The following is a 23,060-nucleotide window of genomic DNA, read 5'->3' as shown; positions in this document are numbered from 1 at the left end:
CTTCACAGTCCTCCAACCATCATACTATATACCTGCGGGCGCGTTAAGGTCTGCTGGGAATACTCTCCCAACATGACCAAAAGTGGTGCCCTTCAGGCTTACTGTTTGTCACCTTTTCTCCATAACCTAATAGTGGATTAATTAAGTGAGAAACTTTTGTTGTCTTTCACCCTAATTTTGGACCTTCTTTCCTGGGAAGCCCTTAAATTCATTGAATATTTGGCCAATGTTGCGCTACTTCTTTCAGTTTCCATTCAGATAAGAAACACACCAAATAACCTAAGTGATGTTACCATGCGTTTCGAATTGCGTCTCTCACCCTCAAAGTACGAAGTGCTATTATACGACTGGGCGAGCGCGCCACTAAAACAGGCTATGGTGTCAGAACCAAGTTACTGTCTGATTTCGTTTCCCCATCCTGCTGCATTCGGGGATTAAGGCGACCCGGTCGATGGCATGATTTCTTCTTCCAGGATGGGGACCGCGTGATCCTCGCTGTGCCTGGTTGGAGACACTACAAGATATGGCTGGCACCCGATGTCAGTGGCGTTCTTGTTGTCAGTTTCTGTCCAGATTGCCTGAGTGAATTTCTGGAGGTGTAGGCACCTCGGAATGATTGTGTTAAGCTAGCACTAAGTCCCTCCCCCATCCACCTTTATTCTTTTCTTTACAATAAGGCTTTCAAATAAGTCATGGCTGTACGGCAGTGAAGCATTGGTGTTGAGCACTGATGTCATGCTGTCGTTGATGTGATGGATGATGATAGACCAATCACTACTGCCTCTAGCCGCTAGGAGACCGCAGGTGGTATGTCAGTGAGATGACATTACGACACTTAGCTCACATGTCGTTGATGATGATGATGATGATAGACCAATCACTACTGCCTCTAGCCGCTAGGAGACCGCAGGTGGTATGTCAGTGAGATGACATTACGACACACCGTTAGCTCACAAGGAACTAGGTTCTGTTTCGTAGCACTGAAGGTGTTGCAGTGGCTAACCTGTAGTTCGGATCGAACCCGTTGTAAAACTACGGGTACAAGTACAGGGGTGCTCAAATCAATGTATGTGAATGTCATTAAGCGCTGTTGCAAAAAAATGAGTCAAGATGTTAGCAAAATACACTCATTTCCAAGTAAATTTGGTTTTGCGAGAGATTCATATGGAACCCAGCTGAACCTCTCGTTTGTGATGTTTTCAAGCGACTGAATGTGCTGCACCAGGCCGCCTCAAGTTTCACTTGCTACAATATTCGAGATATCGCGATACATGTACATTCGTAATGCACTACTCATAAGGTTGCTGGAGATTCATCGAGATGTTTTCCGGGCAGTAGCCCGTACGCCAAAGCACAGCATATGGGTTCCGACAAGATAAGGTCGAAACAAATCGTTCTGACATGGTAACAACTTTCCAGTTTTTCGCTGCATGAGCCAAGTTCTTCAATGTCCAATTTATTTGTGAACCGCTTTCGTGGCCCCATTCCGAACCTACTTACCCAAAATTCACTCAAGCATATAGAAACAGATACATCACATAAGACAGTGGTGATCCTGTTATCTCATCACGAAACGTGTATCACTTTGTCCAAAACATTCCAAGACCAACTGTCTCGAATAGGGTTGGATCATAAACTGATTGCAGGATGCGTGACATCGTTCAGCTGTAACACCCTTTTGGTGCCTAACTGCCACGCCACCAGAAGGAAACACGAGGACTGAGATATTGCCAGGTTGCCAAAGCCTAGACAGGGGAAGTCGAAAGGTAGAGGACGGGTTCGAACCACGGGCCTTCCGGGAAGTAAATTCGCGCTCTAACCACTTGGGCCGTCTCGCCCCCGTCAGTTCAAAATGTCAGGCTTGTACGTTTAAAAATACAGCTAAATTTTGACACCATTTTGTATATTCGTCCACACTTATATGTACTATCGTCCCCTCTAGATCATTACTTATTACACCAATAACGTTCATAAATACAAACCTGGGAGGATAGTCCAGGCGCACAATACTATGACTGTTTGCCGTAGAGACCCAAGGCCAACCATGTAACTGAACTCGAACCATCACATTATTCACTCCTGTCCAGGGTACAAGGGTGCTCTTTATCCATTTCCCATAGGAAGCGATTTTATATAATTCGTTTATGTATAAAAAGTAATCATGGGTTTGCTGACAGATCAAAAGCAACCCTTAATTTCCAGAAAAAATGGTTTTATTGTCGATGAACATAAAATGTAACCGTATTTATCAGTGAATTATCCTTTACTCTAACGAAAGTGATCAAGGAAGATGAGAATTGCAAAACTGTACAAAGATAAAGTAAATCAAAATGAACGGCCTATAAAACGCAAGCATCGAACACTGTCCGGATTCACAGCCACCATTCTTTGCCCTGCACTTCCGGTTGCCCCGTTTGGCCGAACTGAATCGCCATGTCAGCTGTTTGTACTTGCGATGCTCCCTTAGCTTCTCGTGTCTCATAGTCCCCGCGTTCGAATGTGAAGTGACGACAGAAGAGAACCAGTAGAACTATGGTCAGCATTAGAATGAGTCCCGTGACAACTGGAAAAAACAAAAGGTCATAAGTTTCAGTGTTGGACAGACAAGAGTTCCAGGAAATTCGAACTCGTTTGAAGATTGCCGTTCACCCTTTGTTCCTACGATCTCAAACACCTTATTCCAGTTTTGGGATGAGTTTGGACTAGAAAATTGATTGTAGTTTGAATAAAAGTTTCAAGAAGTATATTCTTATGTCCTTATTACCGGAAAGCAGATGCACAGATTATCAGGATGGTGACCACAGCCAACTTAAAGGTACCCATGAGAGGATTACCGAAACGGTAATCCACGCTTTAAACCACTAGGCTGTTCGGTTGAAACCAAAATCTATTTCTCACAAACACAGTTTCATTCCATGTCAGCGACGAAGTATAGGTAACCGCAAGCATGGTTCCAATAGGTGACACCGAGACCCTCTGGTCAAACAAAATTTATGAACTATCATTTCTTTGTGTCCATCCAAGCAGAATCGAAATTCGATCAACATGTTGCATGACTAAAACTTGTAAATTGTCACTCATTTCCCACGATGGGGGTTTCCAATCGACGGCAAGTTGACGTAATGCAAAAGTAGCTTTCATAAACTCTGAACGACAAACATGTATGGATAACATGAAAGGAAAAGCAGACGCTTCTTCAACGCGAAAAAGATTAACAGGTATGATAAACGCGCGGAATAATTAGACCGCACAAAAGTTTCTTCTGACCTTAAGACATTCATATTCACCGATGGGGAATTGATCTGTGATCTCCCAATTCTCTTTCGAATTATGCGATAAACCCGACTGCTGTTACATTTTGTAAATGAACACTCGTTGCCTTTTTGCCAGTACGAAGATCAGCTTATGGTGAAAGTTCCGCTGAAACACTCCATTCTTCTTCATGGTTGATTTTTGTTTAAATTTTGGAGAAAAGGAGTGACCTTATGAACGCCAGTAAATTCTCATTGGCTGACGCACTTACCTCCGGCAATAATGCGTTGTTCGCGTTCCTTCTCAAAAGCCTGCGCAGGCGGGGTTATATTTGTTGGAATCGCTGGTGATGGGCGGATTTCCAGAGGTTCGGCTTCAGGTAATATTTCAATGAATCCACAAAGATCCTCACGAACTGAGGCTGAAAAAAACAAGGGCAGTGGTGAGGTTGCGTTGAGTTCGTCCTAAATTTCATGTATAGGTGTATGCTGGAGTGGAAACTTAAAGACTCGTGATAAAAAATTGGGAACTGTGACAGTTGCTGGACGTGACACTGGACAATCAGTTTGTATTGCTTCTGTGCACAAAACTACTAACTCCTGTATCAGAAAGGTCACTGTCCCTCGCTGATAGACGTCTTGTAACCCTTCGCGAGTCTTTTAAACCCCTATTTAAACATCTTTATTCCTTATTACGCCCCAATACGGGGTAACACGGCCTCCTTAGCTGCACGACAGCTAATCACCTGTTCGCAAGAACCAACTGCAAAGGGATGTGCGCTTGAATCACAATTTTGGGCCATGTCTACTCACATTTTCCCAGCCTAATGGACGACTACACGTATTGCTTTGGGTCAGGCGGCCATTATTTAACTAGTGCACGCTTTCCCCACCCACACATGGCTACATACTTTCACTTATCGCTCATTTTGAGTCCTCAATTCAGGTCAGGATACACCACTTTCTCAAATGAATGACTGTACCGAACCACGTTACACCCTCGGTGGACTCAAGAATACTCTCGCTTCATACTTATCTTGTTCCGTTTCAATTCCTTGTCCAATCATAGCCACCCTAACAACCTTAAATGACTCCCCCAAGAAGTCATGCGGAGATTGTGTTCTGAATTCGGATGAGTAATACAGATATTATGAACACAGATATAAGTACAACCTCCGTATGACGATTTCCAATGTTTATCTGCTTTTTCGCGCTATCTGTAGTCAGGTCTCCTGTCAGATCTTCCCCTCCCATAACGGTTCCAAAATGTAGCTTGTGGAGAACCCGGAAACAGAGGTCTGCTGTGCTATCGTCGAACGCTACCGAATTCACTCTACGAACAAGCGAACCGAACGCTTAATTTCAAAATCAAAGTAAGACACCTTTCAATTGAACCTCAGTTCTGAATATTGAACGATGATTCGGGACACTGCAACACCACCAATATGAAACGACGGCAGAGGAGTCAAATGAAACTTGCAATATCCATAATAAAATCAATTTTGTCCCGCTGTGGACAAAGAAGACTGTTTGTTCAGGAATATCCTGGAAAGTACAGTCCCTGTAGTCGCCGCATTGACGGGGCCTCGGTGATTTTTTTCTTCCTATATTAAGTCATTACCGTATATTATTAGCACTCATGTCGACTTTTGTAAAATAAGCGGACCAACTAACCATAAACAACCTGTGATTAGTTCCTTATTGTCTGCACAGTAACAGGACAACTTTAAAAGAGATTTAAAATGACTATATAGGTAGGGCGGTTACAGGGTTTTCACACATAGCATTTCTAAAAAAAAAGAAGACTGTTAATTACTTTATGCGTTGAGTATCAGTGCACTGGAAACTCTAATCTACTTATAAACGTATCCTGATTAGTCAGCATTTTGAGCTCAGGGAACGCAAAATCGAAGGCGAGACTTAATCCAAGTTTAATGTGACATGATTCTGCATGCCTAAGATTATTAGACCGACGCATTTCAAAACATTGCATTTATCTGGACCCGTCACTCTCATGGGACAAATTATCTGGTCAAAACATTTCATGATCATCAAGTGATGAGACTTCAGGATGGATGGTGTGGAAAGGATGGGTTCTCGCTGGTAAACTGGAACAAAATGTGATTCAACACCAAAACGTTCAAGATCCATCAATATCGTGTGCGTATACCAGTTGCTTGAGCATACTGCCGACAACTGATCAAGAGGTAAATGGTTTGAAGGAGTAAATGGAAGGGCTACGTGACTGACTCATTCGCATCCACTTGATGAGGGATGGGCTGAATTGGAGCTAGCCATAGCTTTCTCTTCAGCAAAATACAACTAAATAACTGTACTGGGATAGAGCGGGGAACCATCTTTGAACACTATTTATTCTCCTTCAGTGACATCCACACCGAAGATGTTAAGGAGAGGTATTTTGCTTACTAAGGGACACAACCCCTATACATATATATATATATATACATATATATAAATCGTTCAGCTGTAGCACCCTTTCGGCGCCTAACTGCAATGCCACCCATAGGAGGCACGACGGGTAGGATACTGTCAGGTTGCCCAAGCCTAGACAGCGGAAGTCGAGAGGCGGAGATCGGATTTGAACCATGGACCTTCCGGTCAGTGTATTCGCGCTCTAACCACTTCGGCCATCTCACCCCATATATATATATATATATATATATATATATATATTCGTTATGAAGGGCGATCCGTTGTTCTCCGATGTTATTGAAAAGATATTGTGGAACACGTGAGGTAAACATCAGGATTTTACCCTTTGACTGAGTGGTTTTTCAAGGTAAGTCGGACTTCATCCCTCAGAGACGGAGACTCACGAGAATATACTACTATATTTGGTCCCAACACGCATTTGCTTGCTCAGTTTGTTAACTCATAGTATGTTCTACCTGGCATCGTTCCTAGAAAGTTCGGTCGTTATAGAATGCCAAAAACAGCCATCAGCTCAGTCTCTAAAAAGGATAAAGATTGCCCCCAGACATAGTTGAGGCTATCATGAAAAAAGTGGAATGTAAACTTTCCTGAGGAATGACTTTTCATTAATCTTTCACCGGATCGCGAGTAAGGGGGAAACCTACTGTATGCTTCCCATGAAGGTGGTCTAACTTCCTAAGGGTGTCCAAGGAGTCATTATTGCAAAGCAGATATGTCGGAAGTTCAACACATCGTCCGACTTGATAGTCAGCCTTTTACTCAGTGGAGACAACAACAATTGGACCAACTAGTTTTGTCTCCAATTCAAAGCGCTTACCGTTGGGGAACATAAGTACGTTGGGCAATGGTGGGTCTTGATAGGCCATGTGCAAGGGGAAGAAGTTGTTCCACTGAGCAGCATAAATGCAGCCATCAAATCCGTCGGCTGCTTGCATGGTAGTATTGCGTCCCATGAAGATCACCCACGGGTCGTCAAGGCGCACATCAGCCGAAGGCGATAGGTAACTGGTGAAGTCCTCCACTATTTCATTGTAGTCATCGACCTGTGAAAAACCGGCAGAATGGCCGGACCAAATTATGGATAGGAGGGATTCGTTCTGACAACAGAACTGGTAAAAACAAAACTCACGAGGAAAAAGGTCTGGCTTCCTGCTCTGAGCTAGGCAACTAACTGAAGCATGACTTCGGACGATATCAAAATTACATCGATATACACTCAAACTTTATCCAAGCACCCCTCAGCTCAAGTAGCCAACTCATTTAGTGGATACTGAAGTCGATCACAAAAGTTGTGAAGGATATTCAGTGCTTTCTGCCATGTTGCACCACAGTTCGGCTGTAGGTTTGTGCGCAACTGTGCTTCAGAATTCGTCACAGTGCAACTCGGCACTCATATGATCGACGCTGTGATTGCATCTAGACACAACTAACTTAACTGTTTTTCTTCCCTCTGTAATCGTTTTCTAACCACACCTTCTATGTCATAACCTAGTCAAGCTATCTGGAATTTCGATCTTCAGGAACGCTATAAAGTACGTGCAAGTCTTACAGAAGATGTCACTAACAGGATTTATTGAACCGATATTGTTGAAATGAAAGGCTTAACGCCGGAAAAAAAACATTTTTCTTGAGTGATAGGTTATAAAATTATGGCCTGTCCGGTATGTATGATCCAATACGGGGTACAACCTAATGCCGGAGGCTGAGCACAAGACTTTCTCCTCATAACTAGGACTGGTAATGTGTTGAAATATTGGTGGCTCGGGTGAGTTTATTGGTTGTTGACTAGAATTGTCAACTAGAATTCCATTTAGTACTGTTTTTCATCTAACAGTTATTGCCCTTTACTTGTCTGGTAGAACTTCAAAAGAGCAGAACAATAATGTTTTGTGACGCAAACGTCTAACGAGTGATCTCCACGTAAGGAGAATTTTCTACGATCTGCCCTAAAACTTCATGTGCACATTTGTAAGAACTTTATGCATAAAACTGACCGATGTGGCTTGAATCACTCCTGCTAAGTGCACTGTTTGTGAGCATAAGGCTTCTCACAAAAGTAGCTAATGAATGACAAACAAGTGATCAGATCCGAACAGTCACGAGCACGCACTACAAGAGGCCTCAATTCATGCTGACAGCATGCGCCCACATTCATACCACGTTTTTATTCTTTTCTCGTAGCAAAGACCGGAGTCAAACTAAAGCCTTGATCGTCTAGAAGGTGAACCCAGTGTGTGGCGATACTCTTGTGAACAGAGACAGGCTGTGACTTGTTATAGGTCCAGTTGTACGTAGCCTCCCTCTAACCAGACCCGAGGGTGCTGTAGACCCCTGCACATGTATCTGCGTGTATGTACGTGTGCTTGAATGCAATATGGTATGGTTTCCAACTGCTGCTGCTCACGTTCTCAGCGCAAAGTGACGATGAAATCGCTGGGGTTGACTCACTGTAATCATGATCGTCATCATGAGCAAGATTAGACCGGTATGGCTTGTACGCGTTTAAAGTACTGCTCTTGTTGCTAAGCTCTGATCTGAATAAGGCTGTTCTAAACATTTTCATTGAGCTTATCCACCTTGTACTGTAATATTCTTAAGATAAAAGCCAACCGTCTGTCATTTGTGGCTTTGAAGAATGTCCGTAAACAAGGGCTTTTGCCCAACGGAATTTTATGATTATTCCCCTGGCTTTAAATCGCCCCGCAGGTTAACAGAGAAGTCCAAACAGTGCCTGAACCTACCAGAAAAGTTTTCGTTCACATGAAATATCTTACCATAATGGTAAAAAAGGGCAGTTTGCGTAAAGTTTATGAACTGGGTCTGTTGCCTTGGCAGGTCAAGGCCGAACAGGCAGATGCTGGGAGGCCCATGGAGGTAGGCCGAATGAGCTCCGCATTTCGGTAAAGTGAATCATCCCACTTCTATCGTGCTGGTGAGTCAGTAAGTTACCACAGGGTTTCGTCGCCGGTATTTGTTAGCGAAGACAAGATGCCCACACAGATTTGTAATCTTTTGTACTCCCACGTGTGTTGGTGATGGTGTATTCCACTAAAAGATGAGATAGTTACCCCACTACATCTGAATTAATGCGCCTGTCAAGTAAGATATGGACGGAGAACAGCTGAAGTCACAAAAAACTCCTTACCCAATTTGAACTGAATCACCTTAATTAGTTGCCAGGTGATTCGATGAGATCTTCCAAAGAAGCAGATAAGATGAGAACTACAGTAGACAACATACACGTTTCAGTTTTTGCAACAGTTCACTGCTTAGCTTTAGTGACCATAAAGCACGTTCCAGTGAGACTCAGGAACACATATTAGGTGACAGAAAAAGACCACCTTGTTGAGTTCGTTTAAAGCGGTGAGTATCAGAACAGAAACTAGAGCCAAGGAGACATCCAAGGTAATAAGTCCCCTATAAGCCCTTCTTATCACATCCAGACCTGTGCAAACCAAGTGCGATATGGCTGAACTTCGACACCCCTTTCCATATCCACACCCTTAGAATAAACTGTCATTATTTTATTCCCCGGTGGCTGTACATGAACTAGATCACTTGGGTCAAAAGACCCGTCAAACATTTAGCATTTGGCATCGGTTGACAAGCAGCACGAAGGTGGTCAAATTGTGTAATCTACGTACAGCCCTGAACCTTGTGCACACTTGGAATGCATCCATTTCATAAAACTGAGTTGGTCTGGTGATTCCGGCCTAGCGCCTAGCACTAACGCATATGAAACCATATCTTCCGTATAGCACAGAGGATTACCTGCGTGTTAGAGGAACTTTGACCCGGCAAAAACGCGCATTGCTTTGTTCCATCACGCTTACCACTGAAGGGGCAGGGAACTGAAAACAGCTAAGCTGAAATGAAACGGATTCACAGCAATTCTCGAACCTGAGATTTTTTAATAAAGTATTCGGTGATAAAGGAATGTTTGCTCATGCCATCTCCAATTCGACGTTTTTGCCTGACAATGGTTTCTCAGAAATGGACTAAACTTGGTTCATTTACGAAGAACATCAAGTGCATTGAAAAGGTGCGCAGATTCCTGGAGGAACCTAGAAGTCCCGTATACGGTTCACACAGCTGGCCTTGCAAACCTTCATTCTTACGTTTTCTCTTCAAATTTGATCCAGTCAGTGAAACTCTGGTCCGAAGACCTAATAGAACTTTTGAAATAACGGTCATCACCACCCGCCTACTAATCAGACAATATCTGAAGGATAAGCCCCCTTTACGGGACATCCTTGTATGCTAGCTTAGTGCGATTGTGCTAGCCCCAAATACTCACGGGATGGTCCGACGGCAAACAAATCAGTTTAGGGAACGGAATGTTGAAACATCATTTCTTCCAACAGCTCTCTCGTGCAGGAGCAGAAGTGAATCAGTGAAAACCGTGACCAGTGTGATTGATCTGGTCGATACGGGCAACTAATTACTTGAGGTAAACTAGTCAATGTGCTGGATAAATATTAGCCGTTTAAATATTACTTGTCGAACGAACCAGAAGCAGCCGAGACGATTACCACTGGACGATAATGATAAGTCCTCTGATACCAGAAAGTTATTTGACGGGACTGTTCATACGTCTTCTTGAGAGGCTGATTTTAGCACCATTTTCAACCGTTTTAACTGACAACCACAAAAGCTGTGGCTCCCTAACCCTGAAATCGTGCCTCCTTGGTAAGATCCGGTGAAGGCAACTAAGCTTTGACGTTAGGTTGGAATATTCGATAAACCCAGGTCGCAGATGACTCAGTATGCTCTTTGCTATGGCCTGTACAGTTCACTGATTTATTTGAAGTTCCAGAGTTAGGTCAAACAGCCAGTACGAATCCGGGCATCATATATGATATCCTATCCCGAACGTCAGGAAACCCCAAAAGAGCTATTGGCAATCCCTTGAATTTGATTGATCAAATTACTCACCAATTACGGTGCACCATCCAGAGTCTTCGTCAACCCCCACTGTAAAAAAGCCCCAGAAGAGTTTCCAACCAGACATGTTAATTATCTACCTAACAACTCTCCATGTGACGGCTGTGTAGTTGTGTACTGCATTCAGTTATTCATCAGTAGCTGCATGAACCTTCACGTTACTTTATGTGAACACTACTTCACAACCCAACTCCCTCTAGATACCTTGCGGCCGAAACTTGCTGACTGTTAATACTCTGCAGATATTTGATAACGGATTTCGTTACTCATGCACCAGAAAAAATCTAACGAATAACTAACCTTTAAATGCCACTTTGTGCCCATATCCGTACGCCACGCATAAACCATATGGTGCTGATCGTTACACAGATCAATATCGTAGTTGGTAGTCACCTCAAATCGCTTGAAACCGACATCGAATTCAATTGTGATTCCCCCGTTATTGTTTACTTTGACGATGATGTAGTTCGTGTCACCGGCTCCACGCATTTCCATCAAGATGCCACGCTTTGACTTAGTTTTGAATCCAACTTGGATGTATTCCTCTACAGTGCCCAGTCTGTCGTGCGGCCGATCCAACAAAATCATGATCATAGGTCCGTTATTGAACGTTCCACCCACCTCTGTCAAAGATAGAAGTGTCATAAAATCTCACACAATGATCTAGGATTCACTGACTAAAAACTTTAGATGGTTCATGACAAAGACATAAACGCCCTTGGCAGACATAAGTGAAGCAAACCCGTATAAGATACTCGTGAGTAGTCAAGAATAATGAGAAATTGAACCCTGCAGTTTCATTTGTGCGCGTTTCAGTGAACAGAACATCATCAAAATACACTTATTTGTAAACAAATTTGGTTTTGCGGGAACTCACATTCAAGTTGCTTGAAGAAATTATAAACGACAGATTCCGGTTGACGGAAACTCAGGGACTGTGCCTACTTGATGAGCCCCAAGAAGAATGAAACCGGTCGTGGGCTGTCAAAGGATTTTCAGCAACCTTATGAGTAGTGTATTGCGTCTAAACAGAACATCAGTTTCACGTGCCTTCTGGACAGTTGGTGGTAAAAAGGGGTATGTCAACGTATTACTCCGAGCTCTTCGAACCGTGCAAAATGCAAAAGAAATGGAGATACACCTGGGTTCTTTGGGAATCTGCTGCGCGATGTGTCTTTCCTGATATTCACCTGATTGGAAAACTTCAAATGACAATGCGATTTGTCAGATCATTCAGCAAAGAGATCACTGCACAAACTCCTGTGGTATGCAACTGAAGACAGGTCTTGCACGAATTCAGTGTTTGTGGTGTTATTTAATCAACTGCGTAATTCGTCCAAACTAGTATTCAGACACCAAAGTAACACGGTTTAATGTGGTACAAAACTTTAGATGGTTCATGACAAAGACATAAACGCCCTTGGCAGACATAAGTGAAGCAAACCCGTATAAGATACTCGTGAGTAGTCAAGAATAATGAGAAATTGAACCCTGCAGTTTCATTTGTGCGCGTTTCAGTGAACAGAACATCATCAAAATACACTTATTTGTAAACAAATTTGGTTTTGCGGGAAACTCACATTCAGTTGCTTGAAGAAATTATAAACGACAGATTCCGGTTGACGGAAACTCAGGGACTGTGCCTACTTGATGAGCCCCAAGAAGAATGAAACCGGTCGTGGGCTGTCAAAGGATTTTCAGCAACCTTATGAGTAGTGTATTGCGTCTAAACAGAACATCAGTTTCACGTGCCTTCTGGACAGTTGGTGGTAAAAAGGGGTATGTCAACGTATTACTCCGAGCTCTTCGAACCGTGCAAAATGCAAAAGAAATGGAGATACACCTGGGTTCTTTGGGAATCTGCTGCGCGATGTGTCTTTCCTGATATTCACCTGATTGGAAAACTTCAAATGACAATGCGATTTGTCAGATCATTCAGCAAAGAGATCACTGCACAAACTCCTGTGGTATGCAACTGAAGACAGGTCTTGCACGAATTCAGTGTTTGTGGTGTTATTTAATCAACTGCGTAATTCGTCCAAACTAGTATTCAGACACCAAAGTAACACGGTTTAATGTGGTACGGCATCAATAGAGCTTATCGGGGAATCAAATTCCGTGCAAAGTATTGTCAGAAGGAGTAGAATTCCGTGTCAAACTGCGGCATCCGAAACCAGCTGTCGACTTCAGAAAATCACACAGATATAATAAGAAATCATAGGTTTTAAGCTTCAAGGCAGCGTATTATTACTCTGGTTGGCTGATCACTGTTGATCGAGTGGCAGTAACCAGTCCTGCAAGCTAACCGATGAGCACATCAGCTTGGAAAACTGGATAAAGAAGGGTAGGAAGTGTAAGAAGACTAGACGAAAGAAGAAAGCCATGGGTTGAATAGCCTACCTCTTCCGCAAATGAACCCGCGGTAGGCGGTCAGTCCGCATTCGCACAGATAGTGTGAGTAGTGTTCAACGCACTCTCCACGATTTAGGCAAGGATTAGTGTCACACTTTGGCTTGCAGCCGGGACTGAGTCCGTAGGTAAATACGCCACGTTCTACTAAGCCGCGCATATCTTGCACCACTCCATTGATAAGAAGATTGGACAGGCAGCCAACAAAACCATCTGTGAAAGCCTGAAAACAACAGTATGGAAGAAAATGAAGCAATGAAGTGGCGCACGTACACAAAAAGTTATGGGATTCACAGCTCACCATGAACTGCCCATCCTTGCATGTATCAAATTCTATGCCTGTGTGTTTGAACATGGGTGGTGTGGAATCGATCTCAAAGATCTCTGCCTGAAAAGTCACCCAAACCTCCCATGAAATAGCTCATCAGGGTCGATGGTTAGCCGGAGGCAGGGAATATACTATTAAGGGGAGATGTACTAAACAGGAGGATGCACACAATCGAAGAGGTATTTGCTGTCGACACAACAGTACTTATAGGGCTGGCGAAAACTTCTTGATAGCCCACGGCCAGTTTCGCCAGGTCAGGTTAGCTATGACCTGAACCCAGTGATTAAAAACGAAACATTCCTTACAGATACAGAACAACCAGTTATTCCAAGGTTCGCATTCTCTCATGGAGTACGATGTACCACTTGCCAAATATAGCTGTTTCTCTGCGTAAAAGTCCTCCATCACACATTCGCGTGTAAAGACCCGCAAATGCTGATTACTATCAGGCTGACCATCGTGCAGTTTAGGCAACTCCTACGATAAGCTGTTATTTGTTCCCCGATTGGCCTGTCACATCAAACCAACCCGAGTGACACCCACGCACAGTGGGTAATACCACACATGGTTTCTTCCGAGTCGCATTCGAATCCACCCAACAGGCTTGTATGCGGTGGAAACACGAGGGGAGGAAGATCGGTCAGTTAAAAGGATGGTGCAGATCTAGGGCCATCATTATGCCCAAATTATGGTCAACAGTTGTCATAACAAGTGGGTACAATTGAATGGTTGAGACCAACAGCGCATGCAAGCAGACATCGGTGGTCCGTACCACTCAGAATACACCCTAGAGACACACATGGTTAACTGATGATGGCTACTTTTCATTTCTAACTCTTACAGCCCTTCAGCAACTAGCACGGATCATGGATCCTACGACAACGACCCCATGATGAACGGGCAGGCCCAGCACACATTTCAGCCAGCTAAAATTCCAGTAGTACTCACCTGTGTAGTACCCACCGACAGAGGTTGGTCAAAGTCGAAGCCACGGAAAGATCGTTCAATGGCTTCAACAATCACGATGGGTTCCTGAGTGTCCACACTAAGACGGGTAGACTTGCGGTTTCGTTCGAAACGCACCACATGCCACCGATTGTCGTTTAACCAACGTGCTGTCGAGACCTCAGCCAGTTGTATTCCATTCCCAACGTTAAACGCAACACGTATGGAGTTTCCGTCTGTCAAATGGAGTGGACTACAATGGGTCCGGTGTTCGTGCTAGACCACTATGTTAGCTTTTATAAGTGCCATTAAGAAGCACATTATCAACATAAAAGTATGGAAGTTTTGAACGGAACTTGAAAAAAATCCGTCGATACTACTCAATACTACTACTGGATAGCAGAAAACTTTTTCCCTCTATCCTAATCTTCTGTCGGCCAGACTTTGCGGGCCTGTGTATAGTTCCCATATAAAGAAAAACTATACAGTGGAAACCCTATGTGTCCCTACAACCGCTGTTTTAACAGATTCTGATATTACTGGTATCTGTCTTTTCGAATGAATCAGTTCTCAACTCAAGCTGTTCATTCCATGAAAAACGAAAAAATGGGTGTTATTAACATAGTGAGACGCGGTCATGTTTTAGAGGATAAGTAGCGTTCATTGCTACAGACTTGCCGTTTTTGACCTGCTATTTGAGTGCACATGAAGTACGAATACAAAAGTGACACAACATGAGCACAATGGAAGACCTGTATCGATTTCAAGTTCGACTAAACTGAAGCAAGAAAAAAGGCAAGAGACAGAAATCAGTACCACTCATCAACACAAAAGCTTGAGATTGTTGGTACTAGATTAAATTTACTATGTTAATGACTTTTTCTACAATGAGAGAAAAATCTAAGTATTTTTGACGGAGTACCAGTCAACCTTGGATGTCATCTGTTAACAATGGCTTCTAGTAAATCAAATATCTGTCATCCAGCCTTGGAATCCGACAGGTTAAACATGCGGCTGGTGCGAATGGTGCTCAAATCGTCGGCATCAATCATTGGGTCAACTGGATTGGGGCGTGCACCCTGTTCTAGCTAGTGTGTATCGGTCCGTAGCCTATTACGAGGAAGGATAGCGCCTTGACAGTGACAGGTCTGCCTGGAAGCAAACGAAGCATGAAGTGCAAAAGATATTGCGAGAAAACATAGAAAGTAGAGCGCAGAGTGTGGAATGTGTGTGCATGTGTCTACATACCGCCTGATAAACGCACTGAGGACCAATAAAGCGAATCCACTACCCAATCGGCTGAGTGTATAGGTCACCTAGTGTAATACATCAATTGCAATACTTTTGCAAGGTTCCTATGTCCTAAATTTAGCACTAGGTCCTACTTTTTTTGTCAAAATGAGAAATGATCTCAGCTCAGGTTCCAAATAACAGCGAAGCCACGAACAACAGTCCCGACGTAGTGAAATTCATAAGTAATCCACGATCAGCAAATTGGAGCGGTAAAAGACCGCGTGTTCACAAAGAAGTTACCGGTTGGTCAGCAAACTAAGCATCCTATCTTACTCCAGTATCGTGCTCTGGGAGACACAACGAAACACAGTTCTCAGTACCAGTAAATTAACCATACCACATTTGTGGTCAAACAGTCCGGTACTAACGATTCGCGGATAAATATCTCGTAGTGATGACAAATTGGCTTCACTAGAAATCTGGAGAAGACCAGTTAGAGGTATGTGTCGCTACTGAATATGTCCTAGTATCCAAATCCGACAGGATGGGAGGTCTGCAATGGTGGTAATCGTTTTTTGCACATTTCAGGCCCGTTGCGCAACGGACATATTATAACCTGGGGCTGTTAGCTATCCTGTATGTATACACCGTGACCAATGCGATTAACCAGAGAAGAGTATGAGCCGATGTCCAGAAACACCTGATTGACGATCTTCACCGAAGAGGCAGAAAAAGCCACAGACATCTGTGAGTAAGAGACCTGTGAAATACCGCACAGCCGTGTGATACAATCACATGAAACTTGTCTTGTGCTTCGATTCCTCCTAGTCGACCATCCTAAACGGAAAGATTGGTGTATTCCAAAAACCAACAAGAGAACTGTTAGATATGATATGGCGTACTTGAACCCTTCTACCGTTTTTTCTTCAAGATAGTTTTAGAAGAACTACTAGCTCTGGCTCATCGCTGCTTTCCAAATGTCACAGAAAACATGAAAAACTTACTTCGAATGCGTATTTCGAAGAACTGTTGTGTTGCACGACCGTTATTCTGCATAATCACGGCATCCGTAACAGTAGTGCGAAATGTGAAGCTCATATCAAACGCGAATTCTGAATAGAGGGGTGGCAACTCCAAGTTGGCATCGGCTCGCCGGAAAGTTACGGTATTGTCAAATAACGTATCACCGTAGCATCTTAAAGGTCCAACGTAGTATTCGGCGCGTTTATTGTCATTGAGTCCACCAGTATCACCAAATCGAACTTCTGTAACCGGAAGGTCATCCTAGTAGGTAAAGGGATTCACGTGTAACTTGGGAATGTAAAGTGATGGAACCTGTACGAATGTTTGGCAACCATTTTTCTCAGAGGACATGGAATTTATGTAGTTAAACACACAAAAACATTTAGCTAGCATGTGGGAAGCAAAAGCTACGTAAGTAACAGTCAAAGACTGTAGTGCCAATTCATGGACAGGAGGTAGCATCAGTCATGTCGTTCGAACCAGTGGAAGGGGTGTGAAATCGAAATAGTCTGGCGCCACCGAGAGCACGGTCTAACGCACATCGCACAAACCATGCACATCTGATCAATAGCACATGTTTTGTACGGATTTCGCCACCCAATATCCAAGGTGCCGCGTTACAGGTGCGCACCAACATCTGGTAAAATAAATTGAACCTTCTAAGCCCTGAAGGAAATTTACAGCATAGATTATGTTTTCAGTGTGTGTTCTAGTGTTGACTTATTGATGCAGGATATCTGGCCTCCATTCAAATGAGAGTACAAAAGTAACTACACCATATTAGTCATCGACGACAACCAGGGGTGGGCAGAAAAGTTGGGAGACGTTTAACTACTTATTAGTAGTAGATTCTCAACTAATTCCTTATAAGGCGTACGTCGGTGTGCCAGCAGCAGACCGCAGACAGGCTACTAAGCCATATAACAGCCTTTGTTTAAATAATTTCAAAATGTCTATCAGATGGACATCTAGTTTCATACTCATCAATTTTTTTACTTAACCAGTCATACATTGTTTCCGTACTGCCTGTATGTACAATTCAACCGAATCAGGTATTGGATACTAGAACCGTATTTCAACCGGAGAACTGACAGGGTACATATTATTGTCAAAACGAATCCATTGTTTGTGTATAGTTAATACGTCAGTCCACCAGAGGATACCACTATTTGGGAAATGGTACATGTAGATGGCCCTGCTCAAAGGGATTTAACGAGAGGTGATGGCTTTTGTGAACCTGTTCTGTGAGGACACTCACTATGGATTCTAAAAACTACTCATTCACCATCATTATCACCACCATTTACAGAAACACTAGTGCTCAACTCCCTCACAATCATGCAGCCTATTTAACTGAAGTATGGACCGTCGTATCTTGCGAGAAATTCCCAGATTTCGCCTACGACGTCCTATTGACGATGTAGGGCAAAACCAGCCAGCACAAGCCTAGTTTTCACCATTCTACGGCAAGTGAAGAAACCATAACTCAATCAGCTGGCTCAATCAAAAACTACCAGTTGTTTACCAAGTCCGTCTGAAATGAAAACATGACTCACCTTGAACTTCAGGAGCCCAGTATCGACCAGGGGTGGTGTATTTGAACCATCACTATCACAGTTGCACGTGACCGAGTCACCAGAGCACGTTCCGTCTACACCACAAGCACATTTCTGCAGTCCAGGTACACCACCACCCCAATAGAACTGTGGTTGGCCTTTGCGACTGACCCACCAACCCCATGCTCGATTTTCTAAAGTTGTACCACCTAAATAAAGAAGTTGAAGAAGCACCAAATAGTATGGTAGAAACTTGGAAGCCCTGGAATAAGCCACAATGGCTCCAGGATGACCTGGAGAAGCATTTCAAAGTTTGGGTATTCATTCGATCAAGCTCGGGTGTGGCGACGAAGAAATTCCAAACCATACAAAACAGTATGGTTCTGTCGTACCTTATTTGTCGCGGGCTGTCATATGGGAAACAAGAAAGCTGAGAAACCGTCAGCGCGCAAACACCCAGTTTGAGTCACATATATAGATAGGGTATTGTAAGGCAGATACACCTACTTATGAAAATTCGATCTCCGACACACAGATGACGAAGAGATAAGCCTAAATGATCCCTACATGGGAACTAATCAGTTACCCCCAACAGCAGCCAAAATGCGGTCGAAAATCAGCGTGATCGTGGAATTTCATCGTGGTAGTCTTTTGATTTTCTTTCTTTGCGTGTCCCTTGTAAATGCTGAGAAGCAGAAGCTTAGAAGAGGCAAGTGTTTTTGTCATACTGATGCACATGCAAAATTTCTACCCCGCGATATCTAAACTATGAATGCTTTTGTGTGAAAACCAGGTTCGTTACATGAAAATGCATTCAGAAGCGCCCAACACAAAAGGCTTGATATATACCACCAAATCGCACAGCATATTTTGAAAAAAAATCTTTCGAAAATCATAGTCGCCGACAAAATTCGCACGTAGTTTTAGCCACCCAGTCTGCGATTTTCTTCACATACCATCAACAATTAGGTGGCGCCTCTTTGATCCTTAATTTTGCAATACACCTAACTTGTCACAGCTTACAGATCTGTCAAGGCTTTCATATGAACTGTTTAGTATACTAGGCAGTGAGGGGTTCCGCATCATACTTCAAATTAGAGTTTGTACTTTCTAACTGAAAAAACAATGGGTAGACTTTTTGGGCAACTCACCTCCGGGGGGAAGGCGTAACAGATAGGAATTCCAACATTTGTATGTGATTGCCTGTTCACAATGAACCGCACGCCGCACCAGTTCACCCAAAGTTTCCCTGTCAGCTCGATCATAGACAAGGCGACGACGATAAGATCCGGGGGCCTGATAGCCGTCCACCATGACAGGCCGCGTAAGGTCATGAGGCAGAATGGTAATTACAGTGGTTGGATCTGCAAGGTTAGAAAATATTGCCAAATTGGCACAATACTGCTTATAAAGGTGCTGAAAATTCTACGCAAGATACTCAGTTGAGGAATACTATAAACGGAATACTCGTTTGGATTCAACTGACTCTATCATATACATGAGTGTGTGCTGTTACCTGTTTCAATCTTGGAATGTGAACTGATAGTGAACGACTGAAAAAATGAGAAAACCAACTTAGATGAATTGGTATGCCACCGTACTGAGGAACTCACCGGTAAAGTCACATGTGACTTTAATTGGCTTCAGTACCCCGGATCCATCCATATCAATGGTAATATTGATATACGCATCACGCAAAGCGTAGAACAGACCAGCTTCGGCACAAGAAGTGAAGTATTCACTTTGGTGACATACCGCGCCTGCGTAACCAGTGTCAGTGCAATTGCAGAAAAACGTGTCGCCGTTCTGATAACAAGGAGCTTCATGTTTACACGGATTTGGACTACAACGATCTTGTATTAAACAACTTCCATTCACAATACTGCGGTGACGAACAGATGGGTCTAGTTTGTCCCAGATCACATCCAGACTATTCACCCGTATTTGACGCATGCAACCTTGGAATCCGTATCGTTGTGGGCGTCCTCCACCGATATAGGAAACACGGTCAAAGCTGAGCTGAATCGATTGAACAAAAATAAAAGGCTTTGAGAAACTGCACGAGAAAATGTGTCTACTGCTTAGACATCATGGCTGAGCAAGTCTCGTGGTGGGAAATTTACTACCGAATTAATGTTTGGCGGCCCAGAAAATTAATGACTAACTCGCCTGTTTTTGGAGCAACTGGAGAAGACGTTTGCTTCAACTACAGTCTCCCGAACCTCCCCACAATGAATCTCTCCCCATCACGACCGTGTGGCTGTAGACGGTCATGGCAGTGTAAGGCTGTATTATCCTCCGTAGTGCAACCAGTTCCGTAGTATGGCCTAGCTTGCCTGGATATTTCGAAGTCCCAATATGGAAGGAATGTCCTTGTAAGCCTTTGTCTCAAGCCGCTTAAGATGAAGAAGTGTTGGTAACCTATCTGTGGTTGACAAACATTTCGATAAAACAACATTCTTAAATGGTGTCAGAGGTTCCTCTACCAATCCGATTCATGGATATGGCCATTTCAACCGCAACTATTTTCACTTATCCCAGGGTGTAAGCAACAGCCAACCGATAGATAAAACGACTGATTGGTAGACCACTACAATCGCCCACGGAAAAACTTTAGTAAAAATAAATTCAAGGTTGAACTTCGCACCATATGCAGCCAACCAGTCGTGGGATCAAAGTGCCGGATTTATGCGACTGATATAGCGCAGTTAACTCTCGCGAAGTCATCCGGAATATCACATAAAGATTAAATAATCGTATCGAAATACTGTGTGGACGATTGGTCTAAACGAGGTTGTGCTCACCCTGTATATTTTTGGGTATCTACCTCTCCACCGTTTCATGATCTGAGTCAAAAGTGAACTAATCAGGTGAATCAGACACTAACACTCCCTCAGTGGAATCTGATCATCTCGAAGCATCTCTTGGAGACCTGAATTTGCTCAAAGCCAAACATCGTGAAGCTGAATCATCGGCTAGTTTAGGTTTGAAACTATGCACAGTCATCAACAGAAAAAATAATGGATAGTCCGGTAATTATGATTCCATAAGTCCAAGGATATTGCAAACGACACCGACGAACATAAGTTTAAGTTTGCAAATATTTCCGGAGGATTCTCGGAGAATTTCAACAAATCCGCATCTTTCTTCTTATACTGGTCAGAAAAACGCTGTAACACGTAGTAGCAGAGAGTTATCAAATCCCTCAATGATTCACGAATCCACTCATTTTGAAGACTAACAGTTGCGTTGATAATAGGTGTTAAAAGATCAAGTCCACTTTGGAAGCTGGGAAAGGGTTTACAAAAATTACACCTTCAACATGTTTGGCGATATAAAAACAACTGGGCATTAAAAAAGTGCTATATTTTGGTAGTGAAAACACCGGTCAATAAGATGGCACGATAATGTAAAAATTTGTAACGTAGTTAGAAAGTAGACAAATGGTAGGAGTGTATTAATAGAAGTGTACTAATACTCACCGGCATTGTGGTCTTCTGCGTGGTAGCGTAGGTGATATTGTCCACCATTAGAATAACGCTATCTTGCGCCATATTAAACTGAATGTCATGCCATAGACCATCAGCAAAGGTGCCATCCGGAGCAGCGGGATCACGATTTTGAATAGTATACTTGATAATATTCACCCCGGGCAAAAGAATTTCCAGAATTAAGTGTCCATTATTTTCTTCCATGCCGAACTGAAATGTTTCAGAAGTTTGACCCGTTTAATAATCACGAGTGACTGATAAATGAGTTCAAACCCCATCGCAACGGAAATCTTTAGTTAGTTTACTTCAAACCCCTGTGTTACTTATCTCTCGGAAGGCTCTCTCAATAACAGACAGAAAAAGGGAATGAGCCAAATGTTACTTAGTGTGTGGGAACTCATAGTGGCTCCCAACGGTATTAAATCCTATTATCGCCCCACCGTTTCGTCCATATTTCTCAATAAGAAAAGACCCTAATCAAGTCGAAGATGAATGGGTGGTTTCATATCTCAGTTTATGCTGCATATGAATCTTGGGAACAAGGAAATGTGACTAATTGATCCATGAAATTCGGTTTGTAAATGCGATTTCTGGATAGAACCGTCATGCTAGAAAAATTGAATATTACGAAAGAACATTAACGAAGTACAACTGGACACACCTCAGGTGTGCAGAAGTTCCGAAATACCAAGGTATCTGGTGTTGTATCTCTGTTGGTACAGATAAACACACATCATTGGTATATCATGAGGTGGGGGCAACATCGGCAGAATACTATTAGCTATGGGACGGCCAGGTGAGCTTCATGCGGAACCCCTTAGTGGTGAGTAGTTAACCGATTTTTTAGTGCACTTGACTATATACGTTACACCGCCCGATAAGGGATGACGTACTTCTTCGGAGAGTGGTCTTTAACAATAACTAATCCTCATGGTCTGTTTGATTCGTGACCATTAAAGTGTTGCTACTTGACTCCATTGCAATCGTGGAAGTGTGCTTAATCCGTATGAAGATGACGACAACGCCAACGGATAGAAAAGGTACCTCGTATCATTTAGTACCTACAGAGCTCCTTTAATAAGTTCTTTTTATCAGTTGGAAGCAGTTGAAAAAGAGCTTGCTAGAGATCACAGTTGTTAGGTGAGCTAGAATAGGACGTAGCACCCTTATCCTGGCAGAATTATCCACAGTGAACTGCTTTAACGTGAACATAGTTCGAGGAAGTACGTCTGTCGAAGGGGAGTTGCTTGTTGTTGTTTACATCAAAGCACGCGGCGGCACTCAATGCATCCATCGGAAGTTCACTTGACACGATAGATTGCAAATATATAAAGACCGGGCCGATTGATTTTTCAAGTAATTAAACTTAGATAACTTTTAAACATATGGTATCAAACTTACCTTGTTTTATTATTATGTCTAGTGA

General features: G+C 43.0%; 1 protein-coding gene across 1 annotated transcript in view; it reads right to left on the bottom strand.

Annotated features, from left to right (window-relative positions):
• Positions 1–434: 434 nt before the first annotated feature.
• Positions 435–23,060, bottom strand: part of T265_07040 (hypothetical protein) — a gene marked incomplete at both ends in the record, with an annotated part of 59,574 nt that continues 36,948 nt past the window's right edge. Inside the window, 12 exons of the mRNA XM_009172464.1 lie at positions 435–514; positions 3,524–3,673; positions 6,523–6,748; positions 10,950–11,272; positions 13,050–13,281; positions 13,360–13,446; positions 14,335–14,567; positions 16,569–16,848; positions 18,144–18,436; positions 19,295–19,507; positions 19,757–20,162; positions 21,626–21,844. Coding sequence (XP_009170728.1) covers positions 435–514; positions 3,524–3,673; positions 6,523–6,748; positions 10,950–11,272; positions 13,050–13,281; positions 13,360–13,446; positions 14,335–14,567; positions 16,569–16,848; positions 18,144–18,436; positions 19,295–19,507; positions 19,757–20,162; positions 21,626–21,844 — 2,742 coding nt within the window. The remainder of the gene's footprint in view (positions 515–3,523; positions 3,674–6,522; positions 6,749–10,949; positions 11,273–13,049; positions 13,282–13,359; positions 13,447–14,334; positions 14,568–16,568; positions 16,849–18,143; positions 18,437–19,294; positions 19,508–19,756; positions 20,163–21,625; positions 21,845–23,060) is intronic.

Source organism: Opisthorchis viverrini (genome assembly GCF_000715545.1).
Source record: "Opisthorchis viverrini unplaced genomic scaffold opera_v5_158, whole genome shotgun sequence".
Lineage (NCBI taxonomy): Eukaryota > Metazoa > Platyhelminthes > Trematoda > Opisthorchiida > Opisthorchiidae > Opisthorchis > Opisthorchis viverrini.
The sequence above is the reverse complement of the archived record's forward strand: the minus strand, read 5'-3'. Positions and strand labels throughout refer to the sequence as shown.